The sequence below is a fragment of the Rhododendron vialii genome, chromosome 8a (assembly GCF_030253575.1).
Source record: "Rhododendron vialii isolate Sample 1 chromosome 8a, ASM3025357v1".
NCBI classification, from domain to species: domain Eukaryota; kingdom Viridiplantae; phylum Streptophyta; class Magnoliopsida; order Ericales; family Ericaceae; genus Rhododendron; species Rhododendron vialii.
Window position 1 is genome coordinate 27604827 of NC_080564.1, and position 25869 is coordinate 27630695.

At 37.5% G+C, this 25869-nt stretch overlaps 3 protein-coding genes across 3 annotated transcripts; all 3 read right to left on the reverse strand.

The window, feature by feature from the left end:
* Positions 1-413: 413 nt before the first annotated feature.
* Positions 414-3782, reverse strand: LOC131298724 (uncharacterized). Its single transcript, XM_058324199.1, has 8 exons — positions 3622-3782; positions 3230-3576; positions 2829-3043; positions 2564-2744; positions 2162-2407; positions 1258-2044; positions 1069-1134; positions 414-897 (listed from the first exon to the last, which is right to left on the reverse strand). Exons 1-8 carry the CDS (start codon positions 3780-3782, stop codon positions 414-416), a joined length of 2487 nt encoding a protein of 828 aa, XP_058180182.1.
* Positions 3618-7644, reverse strand: LOC131298725 (uncharacterized). The gene is made up of 3 exons (XM_058324200.1): positions 6670-7644; positions 4787-6528; positions 3618-4221 (listed from the first exon to the last, which is right to left on the reverse strand). The coding sequence occupies exons 1-3, from the start codon at positions 7642-7644 to the stop codon at positions 4215-4217; spliced, it is 2724 nt and encodes a 907-aa protein (XP_058180183.1). The 3' UTR covers positions 3618-4214.
* A 3469-nt stretch (positions 7645-11113) lies between these two features.
* LOC131297969 (polygalacturonase 1 beta-like protein 3) lies at positions 11114-23069 on the reverse strand. The gene is made up of 4 exons (XM_058323206.1): positions 22877-23069; positions 22389-22764; positions 17676-18005; positions 11114-12588 (listed from the first exon to the last, which is right to left on the reverse strand). The coding sequence occupies exons 1-4, from the start codon at positions 22943-22945 to the stop codon at positions 11465-11467; spliced, it is 1899 nt and encodes a 632-aa protein (XP_058179189.1). The 5' UTR covers positions 22946-23069; the 3' UTR covers positions 11114-11464.
* Positions 23070-25869: the final 2800 nt, after the last annotated feature.

Consider the following 25869-nt stretch of genomic DNA (forward strand, 5'->3'; position numbering starts at 1 on the left):
GATCCAGGCCATCCACGATCGAGTGGAGGGCATGGCGCTTCGGCTGGAGAAGATGGAGTCCGCTCTCAAACTTGTGGTGGCCAACTGGGACACCATCGACTACAAGTCTTCTCCGGTCGACCCTGCTGACATCAGGTCCTCCATGGCTGGCACATCTGGCCAGTGGAGAGAATGGCCTAAAAAATAGCCTTCTCTTTGTGGGGGTTCTGATGTGTGTTTTTTTCTTTTTAGATCTCACTTGGGATCTTTTTCTTTGTAGGTTTTTTTTTCTTTTGGGTTCCCGCTTTGAGTTCCCTTTTGTTTTCTTTTTGTCAGATCCTTCTTGGGATCTTTTGTTTTTGTCTGACTGGCCTTTTGTAATGCTGTCCTACCCATGGGCAGCCCTTGACTATGAAATGAAAAGAAAGTTAGTCTTAACTAATGCTCTCCCACATAGACGGAAAATAATGTTTCAAATATTTACCATTAATGGTTCTTTCGTGTAGAACCCCTTCGATTGATGTCAAATGATATGCACCCCCTCGTAAAATCTGGGCAATACGGAAAGGACCTTCCCAGTTTGGAGACCATTTTCCAAATTTCCCTTTCTTCTTTCTTGAATCGATTGGGAGGATTGTTTTCCACACTAAGTCTCCAACTGCAAAAGACTTTTGTTTTACTCTTTTGTTATAAGCCCTTTCAACTCTTTTCTTTTGGGCTTGAATCTGATTCAGGGCGTGTAATCTTTTCCCTTCTAGCCCATCGATATCCAAAAACATTGCTTCTTCGTACTGTAAATCTGGGTCGTAATGACGTGTCACCCTTAAAGATTGAACGTTAATTTCGACTGGCAATACCGCTGCGTGCCCGTAAACTAACTCGAATGGTGTTACCTTAGTACTCTCCCTTTGTGATGTTCTATATGCCCATAAAACTCTGGGCAACAGATCATGCCACTCTCTTGGGTTATCATTGATTACCTTTGCCAAGGTATTCTTTATAATTTTGTTAGTCGATTCGACTTGCCCGTTTGCTTGGGCATAATATGGAGTTGAATTCAAAATCTGTATTCCATATTTTTGTGCATACTGGACAACTTCTCTACCATTGAATATAGACGCCTGATCAACAGTGATGGTTTCAGGAATTCCAAATCTACATAAAAGATATTCCTCAATAAAATCAATCACTTGTTTCTGTGAAACACCTTTCAAAGGTATTGCCTCCGTCCATTTTGTAAAATAATCAGTCGCCACTATAACAAATTGGTGCTGTAACGAAGATGCTGGGTGAATTTCCCCTATCATATCGATTGCCCAACCTCTGAACGGCCAAGGTTTAACAATCGACTGCAACTGATGAGCAGGTATCCTTTGGATTGGTCCATGCTTTTGGCATTGCTGGCAACCTTTAGCATACTGAATACAGTCAGCTCGAATATTTGGCCAATAATATCCGTGTCTTTTAATTAACCACCTCATTTTATCACCAGCTTGATGAGCACCACAAGTCCCTTCATGGACTTCTCCCATAATTCTCATTGATTGGTCCTTGTCAACGCACAACAATAATAGACCATCAGACGTTTTTCTATACAAATCCTGCTCTAATAAAACATAATTGATGGACCTGCACTTGACAGTCCTTTCCACCTTTTCATTAGGATTTAGAAGGTAATTCTTTATTGGAATCATCCAATCGTCTGAAATATCGATTACAAACACATCCAATCGATCTTTTTCCCTTTCCAATGAAAAAGGTAGATATCGTTTTTGGATTCTAATTATTTTCTCCGTGTCTCCTTCAGGAATCTTAACTCCTGAAGCTGTCTGAGCCATTTGATTGGCCTCGCTATTTTGAAGTCTCAAGATGTGCTGAAAGCATATTTCATCAAAGTTTTGGACAAGACACTGAACCTTTTCTAGTTGCAGGCTCAATAAGGGGTGATTGCACTTATAATGTCCTGTAATTTGTCGGATGACCAATTGTGAGTCCCCAGAAACTTTCAAATATCGTATATTCAAATCTTTTGCTATTTCCAAGCCTATGATCAAGGCCTCATACTCTGCTTGATTATTTGTTAGTATTCTACTTTCATCGAGTTGAAAAGAAAATTGAAACATTTCTCCTTTTGGAGATGTCAGAACAACACCTGCCCCAACTCCATTATCTGTTTTTGAACCATCAAAAGACAGTTGCCAAGGTTTAAGCTCCAAAAGATGTACCTCAAAAGTATCCTCTTCCAAAGGTAGATTTGGATGCTCAGCTAAGAAATCTGCCAAAGCTTGTCCTTTTACTGCCTTTTGAGGCACATATTCAAAGTCATACTCTACTAGCGCTAAAATCCATTTCCCCTGTCTCCCTCTCAAAATGGGTCTAGACAGGATATATTTTATTATATCTGTTTGGGAAATGATCATTACTCTAGCTGGCAAAAGGTAATGCCTTAATTTAATTGCTGAAAAATATAATGCCAAACAAATCTTTTCCACACATGAATACCTACTTTCACAATCATTTAACCTTCTACTTAGGTAGTAAATTGATTGCTCTCGGCCTTGTTCATTATCCTGAGCTAACAGACTTGCAATCGAATGGTGCGTTGCTGATATGTACAACTTCAATGGTTTTCCATTTATTGGAGGCATCAGAACAGGAGGTGTCACCAAAGATTGCTTTAAAGTATCAAAAGCTTTCTGATGCTCTTGTTCCCATCTGAAATCTTTTTCTGACCTCAATTTTAATAATGGGGAGAATGCCATTGTCTTTCCAGATAGATTGGCAATAAATCTTCGAAGGAAATTAATCTTTCCCAAGAACTGCTGAAGTTCTTCTTTATTGGTTGGTGCCTGTGCTTTCAAAATAGCATCAGCTTTAGTTTTATCAATCTCAATCCCTTTTTGATGCACCAAGAATCCTAAAAAGTTTCCTGCGGTGACACCAAATGCACATTTCAAAGGATTCATTTTCAGATTGTAACGCCTCATCCTTTCCAGAGTCTGTTCAAGATGATGTAGGTGCTCGTCAACTGAATTTGATTTTACAACTACATCGTCTATATAAACTTCCAAGAATTTATGCAAAAAATCATGGAAAATTAAATTCATAACTCTTTGATAAGTTGCACCTGCATTTTTCAATCCGAAAGCCATGACCACCCATTCAAACGTCCCTATGTATCCAGGACATCTAAACGCTGTTTTATGCGTATCTTCTTCAGCTATATATATTTGATTATAACCAGCATTACCATCCATGAAGGACAGCATTTGGTACCCTACTGTTGCATCGACTAGCAAATCAGCAACAGGCATTGGATATTGATCCTTTGGTGATGCGGTATTAAGATCTCTAAAATCAACGCATACTCTAACTTTCCCATTTTTCTTTAATACTGGGACAACATTTGAGACCCATTCAACATACTTGACCGGTCGAATAAACTTTGCCTCAAATAAACGTTCCATTTCTTTTTTGACTTGAGGTAAGACATCATCCTTCATTCTCCTTGGTGCCTGTTTAAAAGGTACGTAGTTCTCCTTTATAGGTATTTTGTGTTCAACTAAAGACCTATCTAAACCTGGCATTTCATCATAACTCCAAGCAAAACAATCTTTAAATTTACGCAACAAGTACTTAAACTTTTCCTTTATTTCAATAGGCAAAGCAGCATTTACATATGTGATCTTAGGATCTTCTGGAGTTCCCAAGTTGACTTCTTCTGTGGGATCCTTTACTTGGGCCCCGTCATCATCTAGCTTAGCTGGTGCTGGTTTCAGGTCTGCTAATCCTAACTCTTTCATGTTTAGAGGGCTATCATCAAAAACACACTCAGCCCAATTACAAGAAATAGGCTCATCTGCCTGCAATTTTCTGTCAACAAGAAAAGAAAACAACCTTTTAAAAGTGGCTTTCACAGTAGCCAAATCTTCACACCCTGTGTTCAATAGGTTTCTAAACATTAAAAACTTGTTGATCAATCTTGGCAGGCCTTGAAATAATGTTAGGCCTGATAAAATCTTTGCTCAGCTCCTGGAACCCTTCCTTGATGTATTTGAGGAATTGGCTCTCAGTTACTCCAACTTGATTAGATCTGACTTCTGAGTCTTCTATTCTTGTTGGCCACAAATGTTCGTTGTAGAGATCTGCTTCTACGTTGTTAGTCTCTGCTTTGAATGGATGTCGGTCTGCCCAAAAGACCTCCATTCCCGCTGCTTCTTCTTGCTTTAGAAAGATCAAGGCCTGATGCAAAGAAGACGGCACACAACTATTTATATGGATCCAATCTCTGCCTAGTAAGGCATTGTAATTAGATGAAGAATCGATTACGAAAAACGTTGCATTCATCTTCCTATTTCCAATCTGTAGTTGTAAGGATACGACCCCCTTAGCAGGAGAACACCCTCCAGCGAAATTGCCAACTGTAACCTCTGTTGGGATCAGGTCATCATTGGTTTTGTTCAAAACTTTGAGCATTCGAGCAGGTAAAATATTAACTACTGCCCCATTGTCGACCAACACTTTCGAGATAGGTTGGCCATTCATATGCAGTTTAATATACAGTGGTCTTAAATGCCTTATTGAGGCATCATCAGGTGTTCTAAGAACTACAACACTGTTTCCATGTTTATCCGTCTCAACATTAATGGGCTGTGACTGAGGATGCTTCTCTTTGTCCATTATTTTTACAATCGATTGGGTATTATCCTCAACATCGCCTGCCAAATTCATTGGCTGATTTGGTTTTGCCTTAAACTGCTTAGGCAGAACTAAAATCATATTACACTGGTAGTTTATAGGTACTGACCCGAATTGGATTGCGGCCAGGCTTTCTCCAAATGTTGCAGATCTCTGTGGAGACGGTGACGCATCTTTGATCAGGTCTTCCTGTTCTGACCCTTCGTCAAAGAGATCATCATCATCATCTGCCTCCATGAGCTTCTGGAATTCCTCCATTTTCTTCTTTAAGCTCTGCTTCAATTCTTTTTTACCCTTCAGTTGGGCAGTCGACTGGGGAGGATCTGTAGCACTACTCTCTTGCCCCCCATGCTTTTGAATTATCTGCTTTGGGCCACTAGTTTCTCCTTGATCCCGGGTCCATACCATGTTTGGAACCTTTGATGGTTCCAATCTCTCTCTTGGTTCGAACACATGGTCCCATGGGTCACCATAAGCCCTGGCTGCAAACTTCCTTTGAAGCCTTCTTTTCTGTGAACTGGATACCTTAGTGTACCAACCCTCTGCTGGGAACTTTGGATGGCTAAGCGTGCTCCATTCCTCGTGATCATTATTGGGTGGCATTACCATCCTAGGTTGGTGCCATCCACGTCCATAAGGTCCTCTACCTCGTGGTCCAGTATCTCTTCTGAAACCAACACCCCTTTGACTAGGGTATCTCCTCTGATTAGGAAATTGGTACCCCGCCGCCTCAAGATCTTGGCAAGAAGGCACCCCAGGCCTTGCAGGCACGACTGGATGTCCCCTGAATAAAAATGGTCCATCATCTGGCCCATAGCAATGCTCTGACTCTATTCTGTTAAAGAGCCCCGGATCTATACCTTCATAAATCAGTTTGGCTCCCACATAAATTTGAAGGTCGTTTCCTCCCATTGTGTTGAACCTCAGTCCGGACTTGGAGAATGCACTTCTCTGATCTTTTTCTGCTATAATTGCTTCCCCATACTGGACTTCATGCCCACACCTAATGCAGAGGTAGTCGTTTGGGAATCTAGAGGTATGAGACTTTGCTGACTCTTCTTCAGTCTGCATGTGATCCTCCTCCCCCTGCTTTTGTTTCGTCACATTGGAACCTAGCCTTTTGGCTAGGCCGGCCGTCACCATGTTCACTTCAATCTTGGGAAAAGGATTGGATTCAATTCCCATGGGATCCTTGTCGCCTTTAGCATACTGCAACAGTCCCTTCTGGATCAAGTCCTGCACACAATTTCGGAATGTAACACAGTTGTTAGTATTATGCCTAAATGAATTGTGCCATTTACAATATTCTTTTCCTTTTCTATCCTTATCAGAAGGAATAATATGCCCAGGACTCAAAGTAACAAATTTTTGTTTCAACAATTCATCAAATATTTGGTCAGCTTGTGCCAAATCAAACGAATATTGTCTATAATTTGCTTGCCCCCCACGCCTATTGGGTTGAGATGAAGGCATATTCATTGGTTTTTCTGTTTTAACCAAAGTGTCACAAATTATAGGGGTCTTTCCAATGACTTGCGCTACATCAATCTCAATATCACCTTCCACATCTTGGTAATATGTTCCTAGAGACGTGTTCCTCAAAAGCTCTTCTTCTTGTAAAATAGCTTCAAACTGAGATGCCCTCATGGAGAGCTCAAACAGATCTTTGAAATTAGATCCATTAAACTGCTTTTTAAAATTAAACTCGAGACCATCTTGAGCTATTCGAACTATCTCGGTCTCTGGCACATTACAATGACATTGGTTTCTTAATCTCTTAAATCTAGTTAAAAACTGTTCTGCCGTTTCATTTGGCTTCTGCTTTAACTTAGCCAAGTCGGCAATTGAGACCTATGGTTCATGTCTAAAATATTGAGCATGAAATTGTTCTTCCATATCTTGCCACGTATGGATAGAATTTGCAGGCAGGCTTATGAACCATGTGAATGCTGTTTTAGTTAATGAATGTGGGAATAATTTTAACTTAAAAACATCATCAGAGCCAAGTTCTCCTAACTGTAGACAAAACCGTCCTACATGTTCAATTGTCGACTGATTTTCTGTACCACTAAAAAGTGAAAGCTCAGGCAATTTATACCCTCTTGGCAAAGGAACATTGTCAACCCAATGTGGGTAAGGCTTTCTAAACATGGGTTTTTCCACCCTGCGTAGCCCTGGTCCGTACACATCTTGGATGACTTCTAATATTTGTGCCCTATTAATATTCATGGGATCTGGGGCTCTAAGGACATTTGGTACATAAGGTTGTGCAAGAGGGCCATTCTGACCGTTCCCATTGCCAATGTTTGGCACATTGTGAACGTACTGACCACTATTTCCATTATTCGGTCCTACTGGCATAGTATGATAAGTATAACTGCCATGATTTGGCAGAGTTTGTGCGGCATTGTATATGTGTTGACCATTATTCATGACACGGACTCCTGTGAAACCAGCCTGAGGACTTTGACTAGAATTTAAACCATGATTCTGACCATTTCCACTACTGTTACCAACTTCATATATAGATGGGACACTCTGGTAAAAACTAGTTGGCTTGATTGTGGACCGTAGAGCAGTTGCTTCAACAAACGGTCGACTGTGCACATTCATATTTGAATCGAATGCTGGATTTGTATATACCTGTTGAGGTGACTGTCTAGGCAGATCTCCAGTTTGCAGTTGCTCATGTACTACACCATGTGCATCCACATCTATGACAGATGGGGGCGTAACTACCCTTCTCAATAGGGTAATCAATTCCTGTGCCGCTTCGTCTTCTGGGTTAGACAAAACTTGTGCCAACTGCCTGGAAAGGCCCTGTATATTTGTTGGTGCGCTCAAGCCATTTCCTTGGCTATTTTCTGGCACCCTTTGTTCAGGATGCGCCACGTCAGTTTGGCTTTCTAGGCCTTCATTCTGAGGCTCTGCAGGTCGGTCGCCTTGTTTCCTTGTCGCTGGTGCCATTACTTCCAAATTAGTAATGATGCCCTCCTTCTAGCGCCAAAATTGTTTGTCTATTTTACTGATAGTCGACTAATCGACTAGAGATTGCTAAGTGTGCTGGAAATGTGGGTGTTTGTGGTGGTGGAGTTTTGTTCCTTGCCGTATTTCAGGACTTCTCTGGAAGCAAACTTAATGAAGTGAATGGAGATGGAAGAAGAACAACAAAATGGACTTTATTATCCCTCGGTGTAGAAGTCAAATCGACTATGAGAACACAATCGAACAGACGGTTAAATTACAAGCTACTCCTAGAGCAAGAAATGTAAAGTACAGATAAAAGTAGAAGCCTTTGGGCGATTGATTGGGGGCTCTAAATATCTTCCTTTCTTGTATTTATAGGCTGTTGTCGACTTGAAATTCAAATCATACGGACTTCCCTCCTTCGATTTGAATTAGTTGGCTCCATGCTCCCTATTCTTGCTCCACTATCTGCATGAGGCGGTTACTTCTCCATGATCTCACATGTTTCCAACGTTGTAATTATTTCAACTGCCTGCTTGCATTAACCGTCTGACTCACGATCCGCATGTGATACAAAATTCTGACACGTGTCCAGTCGAATATCAACCGTTTGATCAGTCCATTTTCCTTAACAGGCTTCATATTGCATTTGCATTATATCAATCGGTCTAAAATGCGTTGACACGTGTAACATTCTGACCCAATCGATTATAATATACTAAATACTAAATTATGGTGTAAACAGGTCTACAGTTTTGTTTTTTTCCCAGCAGACACAGACTTCATTTCATTGGACTTTTCATCAGAGATTTGAGACAAGAACAAACTGATCATGATTCTCATTGAATTACAGAAAGCGGAGTTCCCACTTATTTACATTACCGACCAATTAACAAACTAATCAACATTACTTAACTATATATAAGTACATCAAGAACATGATTACAGCTTAATCACTTTTAACTAATTATGTGTAACTGAGGCCTAATCTCCTACACTCAAGTCTATATATAGTACGCTAGCTCTCAGCCTTCTTCCAACAACCTTTAATTTGCTGGATATAGAACAGCAAACAAAAAGAATATGCACTAAATAAAAATACCGTATGGTGGACTACATTACGCGCCGTGGTGTAGTAGAACACCGCACGGTGTAGTGTATCTAGTGCAGTTGCTAGTTTTTTCAGTTGCTAGTTTTTTTGTTACTTTTTGAATATACAACTTGTTCGAGGCTTTAACCCAGTATGGGCAAACTGGGAAAAGGCCTCTATAGCCTCCCCTCAGGACCAATGTATGATTTTGGCCAAAGGAATTTCGTTATACCTTTTTGAGCTTGAATGTGTTTGAAAGATGGAGAAGGAGGGTGATTTGAGCTAAGGGGTTCAAAAATCAGTAGGAGTACTGAGTTTTTGAGAGAAATTTCAGAGTATTTTTTTAGAGGAAGATGGGTTTTTTGCAATGAGAGTGCTCTGTGATGAGAGGTATTTCTCAGTGAGCTCAAAGGTGTCAAATGACTGAAAAAATTCAGTCAAGACAATGATGGTATAGTGTAGAGTCGGCTCTTGACCGAGAATAATCATCGTGATTCTCTGCCGAGCCGTCTTCGGTTGCTACACCATCGAGCGTGACCGTCAATTTTTCTACAACTGTCAGAGATTTTCCGAAATACCATGTGGCGTAATGAGAAATACCGCATAGTGTTTTGAACAAGATACACCGCACGGCGAAACGATAACGCCGGGCGGCATTTGGATCCTGACAGGGGTATTTTGGGCTTTTGGGTTCGAAAGGTTCACATTTCAAGCTTGCAAGGTATTTATTCATTTATTTCATCGTCGGAAAACTTAAAGATTATTCGGAGGTTCAAATTTGGTGTCTACATTAGAGTTTTTAACGACTTCTATCGGGAAGAGTATTTTCAAAAATATGAACCATGAAAAACACTTGTGACCGATTGAGAATGTATGGTACTCCCAACAGTACTACTACTCTCTGCCGTTTAAAATCAGACTTAAGAAAAGTCAAATCCATATAAAGATTCCAAAAATAATCAGATTGACTAAGGTCCTGTTCTTTTGAACTTAACTTAAATAATAGGACTTACTAATCAGTGCTGCTAGTAAATACCACGACCTTGTTTCGTACGGATCCTTTTTTTTCTTTAACCACTTTTCACAAGTTTTGGCCAATTTTGTGCTACAAAAGAAAATCATCGGACTTTTGTTATCTATTTACGGATCCAAGTGATATGATCAATTTATATGGACAATTACAAATTGCAACACCCGATGAGTATACATAGCATATGTAAAATACTACGTCTTTTGTACTTTTTTCTTTTTTATCAAAGCAGAAACATAGCATATATATATAAATAAAAAGACACTATCAGTCCGAAGTACAAATTACAAACCAAAACAACAAATAAATAAAAAATTACAACAGAAAAAAAAAAAAAAAAACCAAAAAAGCCGCAAGGAACAAAAACGCCGGACCCGGACCCATCGATCACACCCGTGGGAGTGGGTGGATTGGTCAAGGGAGTGGCCAGGTATGAGAAGAGTAACTCTCGAGATAGACCCACCGCACCAGTTGAGCACATGCCCGCCGCAGGATTCCAGGCCGAAGCCGCTGCCAAATGCCGCCACTGTTGCCGCTGTTGAACTGGTTCCGAAGACCTAGAACTAGAACCTTAGATTTGGACCTCCCACATCCAAATATAATGGGGAGAGAGAAAAACTCCCTACCAAAGGAAGGAATCTCACCCTACTCGCAACCATGGAGGCTGAAGAAGAGGCGAGAGAGAGCTGAGGCAGAAGGGGGACAAAGGGGTGAGGGAGAAGGAAGAGATCAGAGACCAAGGGGGAAGGAGGAAGGGGGAAAGAAGGGGGGGGTGGGGGGTGGTGGCGGAGGAACCCACCTGCCCCAACTCTCTCTCCAACTTTCTCCTCTTTTGATCCATATTTTGTACTTGGATTACAAAGGATAAAGTACTGCGTCTAAAAATGAATCTTAGGAGCAATTCAACTGTAAAAGCATCTACTATTTGGGTATAGAACAGTACTTTCGAGGATTAAAAAACAGTTTGGAGAAAGGTAATCAATTTGGTCCAGCTCAGTTGACCATTCATGTAAACTCCTAATTGAGAGGTCAAGGTGTCCAATAATTTCTCCCCTTAGAGCATTGCTTTTTTTCTTCGTTTGTTTCTTTCCTGTGATGGATTTATTTCTTCTGTTGATTGAGTTGTTGGGCTTGATTAGCTCGTAAACTTCCACTCCAATGATGTAGTGTCCCGTTCCGATTGATTGACCCGGGGAAAAAAAAAAAAAAAACATTCACCGAAGGTATAAGCAACATTAAAGTGGCTAGATTCTCTCCTTAAAGTAGGCTGCTGATTCACATTGAATCAGGGAAAGAAGAGCTTATTCCCTAAAACTTCCAATCTCACCACCAGTAAAAAGTCTTCAAAGTAACTGAAAATTTGTTTGGTCATTTACTTTAAAATTTTATAAGCGCGTAAGTTGATCCAGATATCAAGTTATAGCATGAGAAGACAGATTCACAGAATGCACAACCAAATACGGGTTGGTCGGAAGATCAAAAAAAAATACGGCTGGGTCGCATCTATCTGGCTACAACTCACTCGATCTTTTCACATGCACTTCGTTCCAGCAGAGTGTGAACTTGCCAATCTTTCCAACCCTTTATTCTTTCAAATTCCAAATGGTCAAAAACATCCTAAATTAATGGAGACAGCGTTGCAATTTTCCAGACATCACACCAATAAAGTTTTGAATGGCCTTGGCATTAGTCGTGTGTGTTTAATCAGAAATGGTCCAAGTCATGTCATTCTCAAAAATCCAGTGGCAGACCTCAATGAGCCCAGGGCCTGACCCCAGTGCCACAAATGCCCCGTGGCCCGGGCTCCACGCCGACGTGTCGATATGACAAATGGCGATGCCTTCATTAATCTTAACCTTACTCTCCACGTCAACGATGTCCGACACGTAGACCCTAACCTTTGGGACAGAGTGGCAGTAATACAGCAAGTAGGGGTACAAGCTCTGATGACACGACACCAATTTGGTAACTTCTCCGCCGTCGATCCCCTTGACTTTCCCGATCATCACGTTCTTATTCGACCCGTTAACGTTTGCCGTCGTCCTCACCGTGGCATTGTGGCCCAAAACCGACACGGCGAAGTCTATCATGTCCTCGATGGACCCCACACACCGCTTGGTCTCTCCGATGCTAGGGTTCCGCTCGCACTCCGACAACGCGTGCACCAACACCCGTTCCGCAGAGGATTCGTTATGTGCATGGAAGATTCGCTTCAACTCAAGTAGTCCCCCGGTAGAAAATGGTAATTTCGATGAGATCACCCTGGGTAGAAACGACCTATTCGGCATTTTGTCCCGAATATCGGGTATTTTCATGACGGTTCCCTCTTTCAACAAATACTCCCGGAAGAACTTTCCCGGCTCTACCCACTTATTTACGGAAACACCATTGCCCTCCGTTGCACCTTTATTAGAATTCGAACTCAAATTGGCATATTGAGCAAATGTGACTCCTTTTTTAGCATAGTCTTTGAAATTGTTGTTGACGCCATAAGCTTTGAATCCGACCACAGGTCCCACCGATCCTTTTCCATATTCTCTGAACGTATCAGTCCCTCCACTATGTGTTTTCCCGTAATTCACGAAATTTACTCTGTCGGAGTTCGAATTTCTACCGTAAGACTGAAACGAATCGCCACCAGCATTGGCTCCCTGTCGGTAGCTCGAGAAGCTATCTGTGGCAGAATTTCCATTCACACCGTAGCTCTTGAAATTGTTATCGGGGTTGTTTGCATTTGAAGTATAAGCCGTAAACGAATCATTTGCACCATTACCCATCTCCCCGTAGGCCGTGAAAGTCGAACTCATTACGTTGGATGTATCACCTGTTGGGAAATTAAAGGAAATGTATTGTGAAAAAATGACATGTTTCGTAAAATGAAAAATAAGTATTTACAAAATAAAAAACCTTTGTGAAACGAAGACTATTAGCCTCATCGTGCCTGAGAACATTACTTTGACTGTAGTAATACCAACATGCAAAACAGCATAGGATACTTTGGATAACAGTGGCTACATGATTGGAGTAAGAAATATTTTTAAGGCCTCACCTAGTTACATGGGCGATTAAGGAATTATCCACTTTCATTATGTTTGTAGTTGTGGTTTCAAAATTTCTGGTTTTCCACTATCTCCATTATTTGTAAATTTAAGTTTCCATAATAGAGGGAAACTATAAGGTTTCTCGAGGAAGATTAAGGGTCCTTAACCTAGCATTTTCTAAGCCAATGATCTCCATTAAATTTAGACACTCTTAGGTCAAGCATAGGTTGCAAGACACCTAAATCTAGTGCGTGTATGGTCGGTGTTCAAATTTGAACAACAATGACTAGCTAGAGGATAGTTCGATCCCATTTTCGTTGAGTATACCAGTATGAGTATTTTTTATCTTACATGTGGTATCAAAGCAATCCCTCTAGATCATGTTGTTTAGTATACAGATTGTTATTCACACATAAATTCAGGAGGACATTAGTAATTTCATTTCTCTGATACTAATTAACTGAGGTGTCATGTCAGCCCGAGATCACGCCTTGGTCGCATATTTCATTTTTGAGATATACTATATATAATGCTTATTTCCCTATATGTACATCTTTTACATGCCACTCCCTTACAGAATCTAGCTAGTGAGTGTCCGGCCACTTGTCACAAAACTCCAAAGTCTTTGATAGTTTCGATTTATCTTGGAAAGTCGAGAGTCTATTTTTGTCTAATCACCGGCCAACTTCCCATCATTAAAAAAAGGCCAGGGGGAGTTTGACTCATTTTGTTTAGTATACGGACAATTCATATTCCATTACTGTTGGGACTCATTTTGTTTGATACTGATGCATAGAGTCATCAATTCCGTGCTCGAGTTTAGGAGCATTTACAGAAACAATTTTTGGAGTTGTCTGTAGGCTTTTGCCTATCTATCTGAGAGTTTAAAGGTTTAATTTTAGTAACTGGCTGTTAGATCCAATAAGTCTTCATATATGCATGACCAGTGGAGTTTGACTTGTTTTAAACCAATTTCGCTTCCTATGTATGCTTGCAATTTCTGTTGAAACTTTGATCTGTTGGAAAGAGGAAGAGATAGGTATCACTGATCGAAGGAGGAGATTTCTCACACACAATAGTAAGCACACTTTTATTGATAAATCACCCAAACAATTACAAAGCTCTCATTCACGTCTCTCTTTCTTTCTCTCACTCAACTCGCATACTTTTACAATACATATTATAAGCCTATTTTTAGGCAAAGCTACACACTTAATTGATAAGTTTATATTTATTGAAACACTCACAAAATCAAATACGTAATGGCAAATGTCTTCATCTAATCTTTGACTAAATCCTTCTACTTGCTTTGAAGCTTATCAGTACCAAGCCTCCAAAAGAACAGTTCCCAAACGTGGGAATCATGCTTACTATTTCAACATGATCTAGACACTCACTCACGATTGTGAGACTATACAGTGAATATGTGGTAGTTGTCGTCCCATTAAACTTTGGTTGATCCCTTTTTAAATGACTTGAACGTTATAATAATATCTTGAGATTAGCCACATCATCTTGAGATATTATGATGTTTGATATTAGTAGAGTCACATATGGAGTAGTGATTGGATTATATGTGTTTGTATTTCATGGCATCTACCATTGAGGTTGAATTAGTAAAATTAATTATTTTGCCCACAAGGAAATAATTAGTTTTGTTAATTTGTTTGGGACATTTTAGTGGATTCAACACCAAAACAGAAATTGTGTAAATAGATTATATGTTTCATGTGATGTTCGAAATTGGTGAGTCTTCTTGTTGTTGTAATGAAGTAAATTTAGTGCATGTTGCAGCTTTTGCCCACATGGAGGTTTGAATTTACTTTATTTCAGTTAAGATTTGAGATTAAAGTTTCAGTTGATTCATGAAAATTAATATAAAAAAAACTTAATCCTGCGAGGAGGTTGTTATTTTTGTGGTTTGAGTTGAGTAATTAAGATAATCTTTTGAAAGTCAAGAATAAACTTTTCCTATGCCCCAAGTACAGAGAATTTGGTTTCCTTGTTTTGATCATTTATCTTATTCATAAAGCTAGTGTTACGTAAATTCATATGTGAAGCATCTCTACACACAGGAAGGTTAGAATTTACAAATAAATTGAGAGTCATTATTTCTTGGTTATTGTAGCCATTCAAATTGTTTCTTAAAGTTGTTTCTTGTATTCCACTATCAGTTGTGAAAATTTTTATTGATTGCCTAGAAAGTATTCTAGTCTGGTATGCATGGATCAAGGTTTTGCACTAGATGAAAGTTTGAACATTAATAGTGGGAAAAGTTAGTCTCTAAAGCTTAATGCTCAAAGAAAGAGTATTTGGAGTTCCATCTCTGCCGTTAAAAGTTAACCTGCATTTCATTTTCAGAAGATCAAATAAAGTTTTTGCTAGCATCCAGAAGAAACTTGCGAAAAGACAATCATTTTGATTATAAGTAGAGAAAAAGAATGCTACTTAAGGAGAGGGAGCAAATATTTTTATGGGCTACATGGATATTGATCAAGGGTCTACCAGGTCAATATTCAAATGACCATGATATGAAGCATTAGAAGGCTACAAATAAAGGTTATGAGGTACTTATTAAGAACCAAGAATTTTAGGTTGAATTACATGCATCCCATTAATCATGTCTCAAGTTATTTTCTACGAATGCATAAATTAGTGGAAGCTATGCACGATACTACAAAGCATTAGCATGTAATAAAAGGTCTAAGGTTGTCGATATTATATTGAGACAATCACGAAGTTTATTTCGGTTACGGTTTTCTCTAAGATAAAGATAAAACCCGAATAACGTATATCCATATAAAGTGCCTCATTAGGAAGGAGAGAATTCATAAACAAAATTTGTGACTATTGAGTATAAAGAATTGAGCTAATTTCTGCCGGCAAACAATTTATGTCATGTAATGAATACATAGCTTGTTAGCTCATTTTATGATGATTTTCTCTTGTATGTTGCTCAATTTAAGTTGTCACGCTATAAGTGTTCTTAAAGAATAAAAACATACATGTACCCATAAGGTAAGAAGTACGTATAAAGGTTATCCGTTGAGATAAATAAAGAGGACCCTAAATGACTATTAATTAGTCATTTATAAAGTATATCTAATTCGGTCTTATCCGGTACTCGTTGGGAAGTGTCACACATTGTAATACATGGAAGGGAATGTCTATTAGTTACGGCACTACTGCTATGATTCAAGTTTGATTTTTTTTTTAATGGAGTAAAAGGTTTTCAAAAATTTTAAGTTATGGGCAATTTCAGTTGTATGGCCCTTTAAAGTATTTATCACCTTCAAATGCAAACATGTGTTTCGTGGGCTAGTGGGAGAATGTAAGAAATATTTTTAAGGCCCACGTAGTCGCATGGGTGATTAAGGGATTGCCAACTTACATTATGTTTGTAGTTGTGGTTTCAAAGCTCTTAGCTTTCCACTATCTCCATTATTTGTAAGTTTAAGTTTCCATGATTGAGAGAAACTATAAGGTTTCTTGAGGAAGATTAAGGATATCCATAACCTAACATATTATAAGCCTATGATCTCCATCAATCTAGGCACAGGTCATGCATAGGTTGAAAGATACCTAAATCTAGTATGTGTGTGTGTGTTTAGTGTTCAAACTTAAAAAACAATTGTTAGAGAATAGTTTGATTCTATTTCCGCTACATATACCGGTATGAGTGTTATTTATCTTACATGGAACACATATGTTCCAAAATCATTGGTAAATGCCCCATCCTTATTTTAGGCTTGACCAAATAGTCCAAATTTCGATCTTATATCCCGGGATTCAATGGTCAATAATTGCAATTTAGTCTCTCTTTTTTTTTTATCGGCTGCAATTTAGTCTCATTGATAGAACACTGTCAACAAATTCAATGTGCTGCTATTGAATTTAATTTTCGAGATAAACGATCGAGATTTAGATAAAATGAGGACAAGAGAGGACCCATTTCTTAACAAAAGTTTTTGTTTATGCTTTTATTCCTTAAACTATACACGTTTTGCCTACTTCGTCCTTAAACTATTAAAACCACTTACTTCCTTTTATGAATTTCTAGTTGTAACCCTCTTAGTCCGATTGTCAACGGCATTCCAATTTTTGGGTGGAAAATCAAGGCGTATTTACCTTTTTTGCCCCCGAAATATTAGTGAACTGTCAATTTGGTCCACAATCCAGACATTTATCCAAATTTCCCTAGTGTTTAAAATGTGAGTGTCTGATCGTCAACGGCATTCCAATTTTTGGACGGAAAACCGGGGCGTATTTACCTTTTTTGCCCCTGAAATATTAGTGAAATGTCAACTTGGTCCACAATCCAGACATTTGTCCAACTTTCCCTAGTGTTTAAAATGTGAGTCAAAATGGTCTCCAGCCATGACGCCCTTATTTGTTTCTGCAAAATGGGGGCATTCTTGATTGCAATAATGAATATATTCTTGATTGCATGAATTTCCGTTAAAAAAGGGGTATTCTTGGTTGCAAGAATTTCTGTCCATATTTTTTTTACGGATTGAAAAATTTGAAGTAAACAAGCAATGGATGGTAAAAAATTATACAATAAACTTAGAAGTTTTGAAAAAAAAACGCGCATTGGATGGTGAAATTCGGACAAATGTCTAGATTGGGAATTAAATTGAAAATTCGCTAATATTTTGAAGAGCAAAAAGGTATATAAGCCCCAACTTTCCATCCAAAAACTGAGATGGCGTTAACAATCGAACCAAATGGAGTCGCAATCAGGAAGTTGAGTGATCAAATAAGTAATTTTAATAGTCTAGGAACAAAGTAGACAAAACGCGTATAGGTCAGAAGATAAAAGCATAAAAAACTCCCTAAACAAATTTGATAGCTAGATTTGCATCATTACCGTAGCTGCCAAACTCAACGGGCACCCCATTGCCATTCTTTCCGTAGCTCGCAAACCCTTCACTTCCCGAATTGGTATCCTGAGTGTAGCTCGAGAACGACAGCTTGTGACCGTTCGAATCGGAGTCGTAGGAAGCGAACCGGAGGTTGGGGACGTTGACTCGCGGGTGGTAGTTCGAGAACTCCCCGGCCCCGCCCGTGGCGGCAGAACCGTAGGACGTGAAGTTGGCGTTGGCGACGTTGCCGTCGTCGGCGTAGGTCGTGAACCCCTCGCCGTGGCCGGTGGAGCTGCGGCTGTAGCGGGTGAAGGAGCCGGTTGCGAAATTGATTCCTGCGAAAAAAAATTCGTACGTAAGCGAAAATTGAAATTTCTCCTCGTACAGTAGTTGAATCAGGCGGGTACACGGCATGACAATACCATGTGATAATTGAAAGGCTCTAGATCCAGAAAATAAAAATTATATTAATTTCCAGTCTCTTTTAATTAATGAAATACGGAAATTTTACGAAAGTGTCTAAAATTCTAAATCTTGAAAGTGCCTAATCCCTAAAGCATCCTATGAAAGTTCTTAAACCCTAGGTACCCTATAAAAATGCCTAAACCTCTAAGGTATCATATGAAAATGTATAAATCGTTAAAACCCTATAATAGGAAAGTACACTCTAAAATTCCTATGAAAGTATCTAAACACTAAGGCCCTGTTCAGTTGCCAGGAAAGTACAGGAAATGATGGGAAAATCAACTTTTCCATTATTTTTGTACTGTTCAGTTGGCAGGAAAGTAGTAGGAAACATTTTTTTAAATTTTCCTGCAGGAATTACTTTCCTGCAAAAGTGATCCTGCAAAAAACACAGGATTTTGCGTCGCGGGAAAAGGAAAATGAATGAACACTTACAAAATTTTCTCGAAAGTTTCTTTTTCCTGACAAATGAACAACTAAATCTTAATTATTCTTGCAAAATTCTTTTGTCAAATGAACACTCACAGGAAAATAATTTTCTTTTTATTTTACTTCACCTCACTTCACTTTTTCTGGGAACCAATTTCCCACACAACTTTCTCGACAACTGAACGGAGCCTAAGGTTTTATGAAAGCGCCTAAAACTAAATCATAGGGTACCCTAAACCCTTGGATGTCTTAAACCCTAAAATTCTAGGGTACCCTAAAACCCAAAAATCTTAGGGTACCTTAAGATTTTAGGGTATCCAATGATACTAGAGTTTTTGGTGACATTTTCATTAATGGTAAATATATTTTGTAAAAGTGAACCTAGTGGTAATTAAGTATTTTATCTTTTCTTAATGGAAATTAAGTTTCACTTTTTTGTACGTAAAAATCTCATAATTGAAACACAAATACTGCACGAGCAAGGCTAAGTACGCAGAAACATATTTTGAAAAGATACATAAATAGTATCGATTTAGTACGCAGAAACATATTTTGAAAAGATACATAAATAGTATCGATTTACTTTAAAGTGAATCTGTATTATTAATTTGTCTTCTCGTGATATATTTTTTGGGTACTTGAATTATTGAATGCTCCACTGTTTCAACCACTTTACATGTACGAGCTGCAAATTGAATTGCAGTCCCAACAACTTTACCATGTGTGCAGTCAAGGGATAGCTTCTTCTTTTAAAAAAATAAATTTGATTTTAGCACTTTAAAATTTAATAATCACACTTAGTTATTTGTTTAACTTTCAGTGTTCATGTTATCTGTATTTTGAATAATAAAATACAATTATATTGTGTTATTATCAAAAATTATAGTGCCGAAATCAAAATTTTTAACAAAAAAATTAGTACAATTACTTTTTATTTTTTCTAAAAACTTTTGAGACAGTAGGACATCTCAAAATAAAAGCGATTCAGGACTTGAAAAGATTGACAAGCACTATAAATTACTACTGTACTACTATAGGGTGCCGACGAGAAATTTTACTGTGCTTGTCCGTTCGGTGCATCCGGACCGTCCATTTTGATTTTGGTTAGCTCAAATTTAGAGAAAAAATAATAGGTAGAAATAACAGGAGTGAGAGGAGAGAGAATGTTTCAATCTGAACCGTCCAAAAGTATATCAAATGGCTCAGGAGTGCCAAACGGACATCACAAAAAATATATCCACTTAGCACTAAAAAATTTCTCGGGTGTCAGACTATTCTAGCTACATGATCATTTGACCAACTATTTAGGTTGATTGACCAGCAATTTCTGATGCAAAATTAAGGGGTTCGGCTCCAGTACGTTAATATCCATTTTGGTCCATTGAATGGCTGGGATCAACGCTGTTGCATCCAAAGCTTCACAACTTGCCATGTCATGTTCTCACATTTGCCTCTCAAAAGAAACGGAAAATAGTTAACGGAAAGTTCAGCCAAAATAACTTTGCAAAATCCAAAGCAAACTCCACTCCACGTGTCGCCTCAGATTTTACTTGGCACTTGCCCTCATTAATGCAAAAGTGGGTTCATATTTTTAAGCTGTTAATTTTACTACTACGTTTTTTTTTTAACTCCACGCTCCTGCAAGTGTATTTTTTGTATGGAAGTGACGTTAACAAAAAAGAAAGTGACAATATCATTTCCCTATTTTTAACGCTTGTGCCATTATTCAGCAGATATTTCTTGCAATAAAACTATGAGTACATTATATTTTGATGTACAACAAATATGAACAGAATTGTGTCATACTTATTACTCACTTTGGAGTCTCTCGCTAATGATCGAGCCACTTAATTTGTGTCTCTATAACTCCCATAATTAAGTATCTGTTCATTATTTGAGACTTTATAGAGCAGATATTTAATTATGAGTCAAAATTTAATTATAATTTTTTAAGATAAAATGATCATAAAAATAAGATCTTCGCACCAGTTCAAATGCATTGAAAATTGGAGCACTTAAATTTTTTAGACTATTCATATATTAAAAATATAGTGAAAAAATTAAGTGCTCCAATTTTCAATTCGTTTGAATTGGCGCGAAGATCTTATTTTTTAATTATTTTATCTTAAAAAATCATAATTAATTTTTGTCTCTAGGACTCTTATAATTAAGTATCTGGTCATTATTTGAGACCATGTAAAGCAGATACTTTATTATAAAAGCCCTAGAGATAAAAATTAATTATAACTGTTTACGAAAAAAATGATCAGAAAAATAAGATTTTCGCACTGGTTCAAACCGATTAAAAATTAGAGCACTTAATTTTTTCATTATATTTTTAAAATAAATCTAAAAAATTAAAATCAATTGCTTAGCTGGACGTCTGGAAAAAAAATAAAAAGAGTTCTTGAAGTAGACAAACTTTTCTCGTTGACAATTGAAGTTTTATGGTAACAAAAAGATTGATTTTTTTATTAAATATTAGTTTAGCTAGCTGGAGTGGGTTTTTTTTTTAATCTAAACTGGGGTGGAGTTTGATTTGGATTTTGCAGTTACTTTGGCTGGTCTTTCCGTTAACCAATCTCCGTTTCTTTTAAGAGGCAAATGTGAGAACATGACATGGCATGCTGTGGAGCTTTGGATGCAACAGAGTTGATCCCAGCTATTCAATGGACCAAAATGAATATTAACGTTTTGGACTGGAGCCGAACCCAAAATTAAGACAACGCAATGCAAATTCTTTTGACAAAACAAATCTTATAACTCAAAGTTGGTAGTAAATCACATGATAAACATTCATTTGATAATAATAAAATTATCTTTTTTTTTGGTATGCATTGTTAGTGCAATTATTTCATATGAATGAATATATAACCATGTTTATTGGTCAGGCTATTTTTATCCATACAAGCCTCCATTAGTTACTCGGTTTCAAAATTTGAACGCAAAACGAGAATTTAAAAATAATAGTATTTTTTTCAAGGAAAGGTTCAAAATTTCTTCATAAATTTAAAGAATTCATTGATATCCAATAAAATGTTGAAGTTTCTTTTGAATTTTTCTTCAAAAGAATAACCCAATAGTTCTTTTTCATGAAGGAATTATATATATATATATATATGCAACTGCCCATATAGTAGTAATAGAGAATGTGCACCAAATGAGATATAAACTTAGATTGTCCAATTAGACACTGGGCCCATTTTCTAACACTTATAATTCAACTTATATAATCAGCTTATTTGCTTTAAAAAACTAATAAATGGTGTTTGTTACCAATTATGAATAATCACTTATATTTGGCTTTACTAGCTTTTTTTATCCAAAAAAAATTAGAATATTTGAAGCTCCGATTTGATTTTTTTTTTTTTTCTTATTGTAAGCGGTTAGAATATGAATGAACAAAAAAATAGTAAAGTTAATAAGTTATTCTTATTCAAGTTTTAGGACAATCTCTTATGAAGAGCTATTTGAAAGCTTATTTACGCAAACAGGTTAAGTTATACTATTTTTACAATTTATAAAAAGCTATAACAAACACTTTTATAATTTATTTTAATTTGTTTAAGTAAAAAATTTAAAAGGTATAAACTAAAAAGCTAAATTATAATGTCTATAAAAAAAATTAAATTATAAGTACTAGCAAACGAAACTACAACACCATTTTAATGAGAATAATAATTATGGGTCGTACGTGAAGGTTTCAAATTTTGGCACAGGATTTTTTACAAATGAAACAAAAGAGTACCGTCGGAGTAGTTCTTGAACACGTCGGCGTTTCAAATTTTGTCACAGGATTTTTTACAAATGAAACAAAAGAGTACCGTCGGAGTAGTTCTTGAACACGTCGGCGCCCGCGACCCGCGACGTTCCGTAGTTGGAAAACTTCTTGTTGTTGTACAACGCGAAGTCCGCGTCGGCATTTGGTTTGTCCGACGTCGTCGTCATTGGGGCGTCGTCGAAGAGGCAGAACAAGTTGGCGGCGGAGCAGAAGGCGGAGAGGTGGGACGACAGCGCTTTCTGGGCGGCGAGTTTGGCAAAAAACGCCGTTTCCACGGCGGATAGAGGGGATGCTTTTGATAAAAGGAAATCAGGGGGGGGCTTTAGGGGCTGTCTGGAGTTGGAGACGTGGTTGTTCCAGTACCTGATGACTGAGGCTCTGGCTGTAAACGGGTTTTCACTTGTCACGGATAGTGAAACCTGCAAACAAAAGAAAGAAATGGGATTAATGTAGGAAGACCAAAGTTCACTATAGGCCAAAAACGAAAGTTGGAGAGAGAGAGAGAGAAAGAGAGAGAGAGAGAGATCTTACAGTGGAAAGTGAGAGGAATAAGAACAAGAGGAAGGGAATGTGAGATACGAGAGTGATTCTTCTCTCCATTTTTATTACTGTGGATTTCAGCAGTTTGTGTTTATCTCTTTGTAGAAGTGGAATTTTGTTGGAGAGTACAAAATGGTGTCTTGGGAAGAAGTAAATGATGTATACTTGACATCAAAGGGCAGAACTTCTTTATTCTACAGTACTTTGCAGTTGCAGCCTTAGGCTCCGTTCCAGAAACCTTCTTAAAAAATAAGCAGCTTATTTCACATTTTCAAACTCAAAAATAATATAAATGAAAAATAATTTTTTAATTTTTTTTGCACCGTATTAAAGATCTTGATGAGATTTATTAAACAAGATCCATATTCGTAGGAAAATTATTTGCGTAAACACATTATTTTTAAGCTTGAAATTACCTTCTTAAAAAATAAGTACTTATTTTACGTTGCGGAACGGGACCTTAATGTTTGCATTTATGCAAAAAAATTCTATGGCATTACATCCCTTGTTCTTTTGAAATTAACTTAAACTTAATTTAAAATTGAAATTTTTATCCTAATTTAAATTTTTTTCGCATTGGTTAATTTTGTACCAAACTTTTATGAGTTATTGATCCGTCTCGACGAGAGGAATTAGAAAAGTAAAAATTTTTTACTTTTATCCAAATATTTTAAGAAATAACTATTTTTTTAGCGCTAACATGTCATTATTTTTGCTAAAAAGTGGTTATTTTCAAAATATTTGGGTAAAAGTAAAAAAAATTACTTTTCCGATTCCTCTTGTCGAGACGAATCAATAACCCAAAGAAATTTGGCGCAAAACTAATAAATGCAAAAAAATAAGGTAAATAAGAACAAAATTATCAGATTTAAGTTAAGTTCAATAGAACAGGTAAGCAAATCTCGGCTGCTTTTATATTCAATATAGCATTACTTGTTTCTTTCGATAACTCAGATTTCTGGGTCAATTTACGCTCATATTAACTATTTCTAAAGCTCAATTCCACCACCCACCGGTAGGAGTATTACTGTAATTACTTGTTTGGTAAACATTCGAGGCAATTATATGGTGTACGTAGATAAGAAGCAGCAAAAAGTAATAACTTCATAAAGAAGCGTGGTTGGATTTGAGCGTTTAAATATTGAAAAAGGCTACTTACACAACAATCTAAATACAATAACTCACACAACATCTCACATAACTACAGCCAATTACAACTACACAACTAATAGATCAATTTTCCTAGTTCCTCTTTCAATATTTATTTTTTTATCGGCAAAAGTAACATTTTATTAGAAGAAATTGTTAAACTTGTCCCACATCGCTCATCTATTCCATCCAAGCTTGGTTAATAAATTCTAGAGGCTACTCTACCGATAGCCTATTGGTTTTAGATTAGAACCCTCCAAGAAATTTAACAGAAATTTCATTCAAAAATTGAAAAATATAACAGAGAAACAAAACTCAATACAAACTCAATAAACGCAATACAAACACCTGAAGATTTAAAGCGCCTAGATAAAATAATAAACGGCTCATACAACACCAAAGGCCTTAAAAGCTCACCCTACCAAAAGTGAGAGGACAATTTCACACACACTAGGGATTTTCTTGTCGACCTTGAAGAGGCTGCATATCTTGTTTTCATTCAATTAAACATGGAAGAGGTCAAATTACCATTAAGAATCTTGTGGGGGCCTAAGAAACCAAGGAGCAAGGGCGTGCGAGAAACTTTTATGTATAACGGGATACTATGGGTGGTTGTATTCCTTCTAGTTCGTTTGTATTTTTTAGTCATTTTTCGATCACATTTTGATGATCGGCTTCGTTCATTTTGTAGAGTATGATGAGAACCATAATTGTACCAAAAATCGTGTTGATCGGATTTTAGTAGATATATGATCGGCACACATGAAAATTGAAGAAAACACAAAACTACTGGATTAAAAAAATACACTGAATCGGAACCCTTTTTTTTTTACAATTTACACGTGTGCCGATCATGTACCTATTAAAGTTCGATGAACACGATTTTTGGTATGATTAAGGCTCTGATCAAACTCTACAAAATAAACGAAGTCGATCATCCAAGTGTGATCAGAAAATGACCGAAAAAGTAGAAACGGACCAGAGGAGATACCACCACCCCTGGTATCCCTATTTTGTTGTTCATAAAAAGTTTCTCTTGCGGTGAAATATTTCTAATCCCTTTAAGTGGTGCGTGCACTTCTTTTCCCACTGAACAAAAATTGCGCGATAAAACAAGAGTCAGAACAGGCCACTTTCAAATAGAAATAGATTCCAATGCGAAGTCGACATACCGCAGCAGATCGTAACGAGACAAAAATGAAGCGGTTTTGAAGTGCTTTCTGTATGACTGCAAATACTAGAACATTTACAAACCTAAGTCCAATGTTTATTCCGATTAATTAGTGGGTTTGTTTTCTCATAATTGATCATGTTTCGATTATTGGAGTTGAGCCGCAAGAAAATAATTTTCTGTGAACCTAGATATGCTGCTTCTTCATTTTCTTTTAAACTCTGCTAATGGATATATGGCGCATTATTTTCCGCTAGACCAAAAAAATAAAAGATATATGGCGCATGTGCATTCGTGAAAAATGCATTGCATCTAAAGTTCTGAACAGTGTAAAACACTTATTTGTTTCCTAAAGAAAAGTTTGTTTACACAATACTAATATTTTACGGAGTTAGTGGTAGTTAAGCGTCGAAGCCATAACCCTTCATGAACTTAGCCAACCAACTAGGCCAGCATGCAAGTTCGACACACACCACCAAAAACAGAAAGATAAAGAAAAACTTGTTACGAAGCCTCCCTCTCGGAATGAGCTCCCCTCATTACCCATCAATAAGGGTGTAAATTTGGCCCGGCCCAGCCCGACCCTTAAATGTTTGGGCTCGGGACGGCAAAAAAATCGGGCCGGGCCCGAAGCCCTAACCTTTTGTAAAAGACAATAAATTAA

What these genes read in the sequence shown, in the direction of transcription:
- LOC131298724 (XM_058324199.1), bottom strand. Translation starts at nt 3,782, where the DNA reads ATGAAAGAGTTAGGATTAGCAGACCTGAAACCAGCACCAGCTAAGCTA. An exon ending in CCTATTGAAATAAAGGAAAA is followed by an intron (nt 3,577 to 3,621) that starts GTTTAAGTACTT and finishes TTTTGCTTGGAG; the next exon opens with TTATGATGAAATGCCAGGTT. An exon ending in GAAATTCACCCAGCATCTTC is followed by an intron (nt 1,135 to 1,257) that starts GTTACAGCACCA and finishes TCTTTTATGTAG; the next exon opens with ATTTGGAATTCCTGAAACCA.
- LOC131298725 (XM_058324200.1), bottom strand. Translation starts at nt 7,644, where the DNA reads ATGGCACCAGCGACAAGGAAACAAGGCGACCGACCTGCAGAGCCTCAG. An exon ending in GAGAACTTGGCTCTGATGAT is followed by an intron (nt 6,529 to 6,669) that starts GTTTTTAAGTTA and finishes CATGAACCATAG; the next exon opens with GTCTCAATTGCCGACTTGGC.
- LOC131297969 (XM_058323206.1), bottom strand. Translation starts at nt 22,945, where the DNA reads ATGGAGAGAAGAATCACTCTCGTATCTCACATTCCCTTCCTCTTGTTC. An exon ending in TATTCCTCTCACTTTCCACT is followed by an intron (nt 22,765 to 22,876) that starts GTAAGATCTCTC and finishes TTTTGTTTGCAG; the next exon opens with GTTTCACTATCCGTGACAAG. An exon ending in CGTTGAGTTTGGCAGCTACG is followed by an intron (nt 12,589 to 17,675) that starts GTAATGATGCAA and finishes ATTTCCCAACAG; the next exon opens with GTGATACATCCAACGTAATG.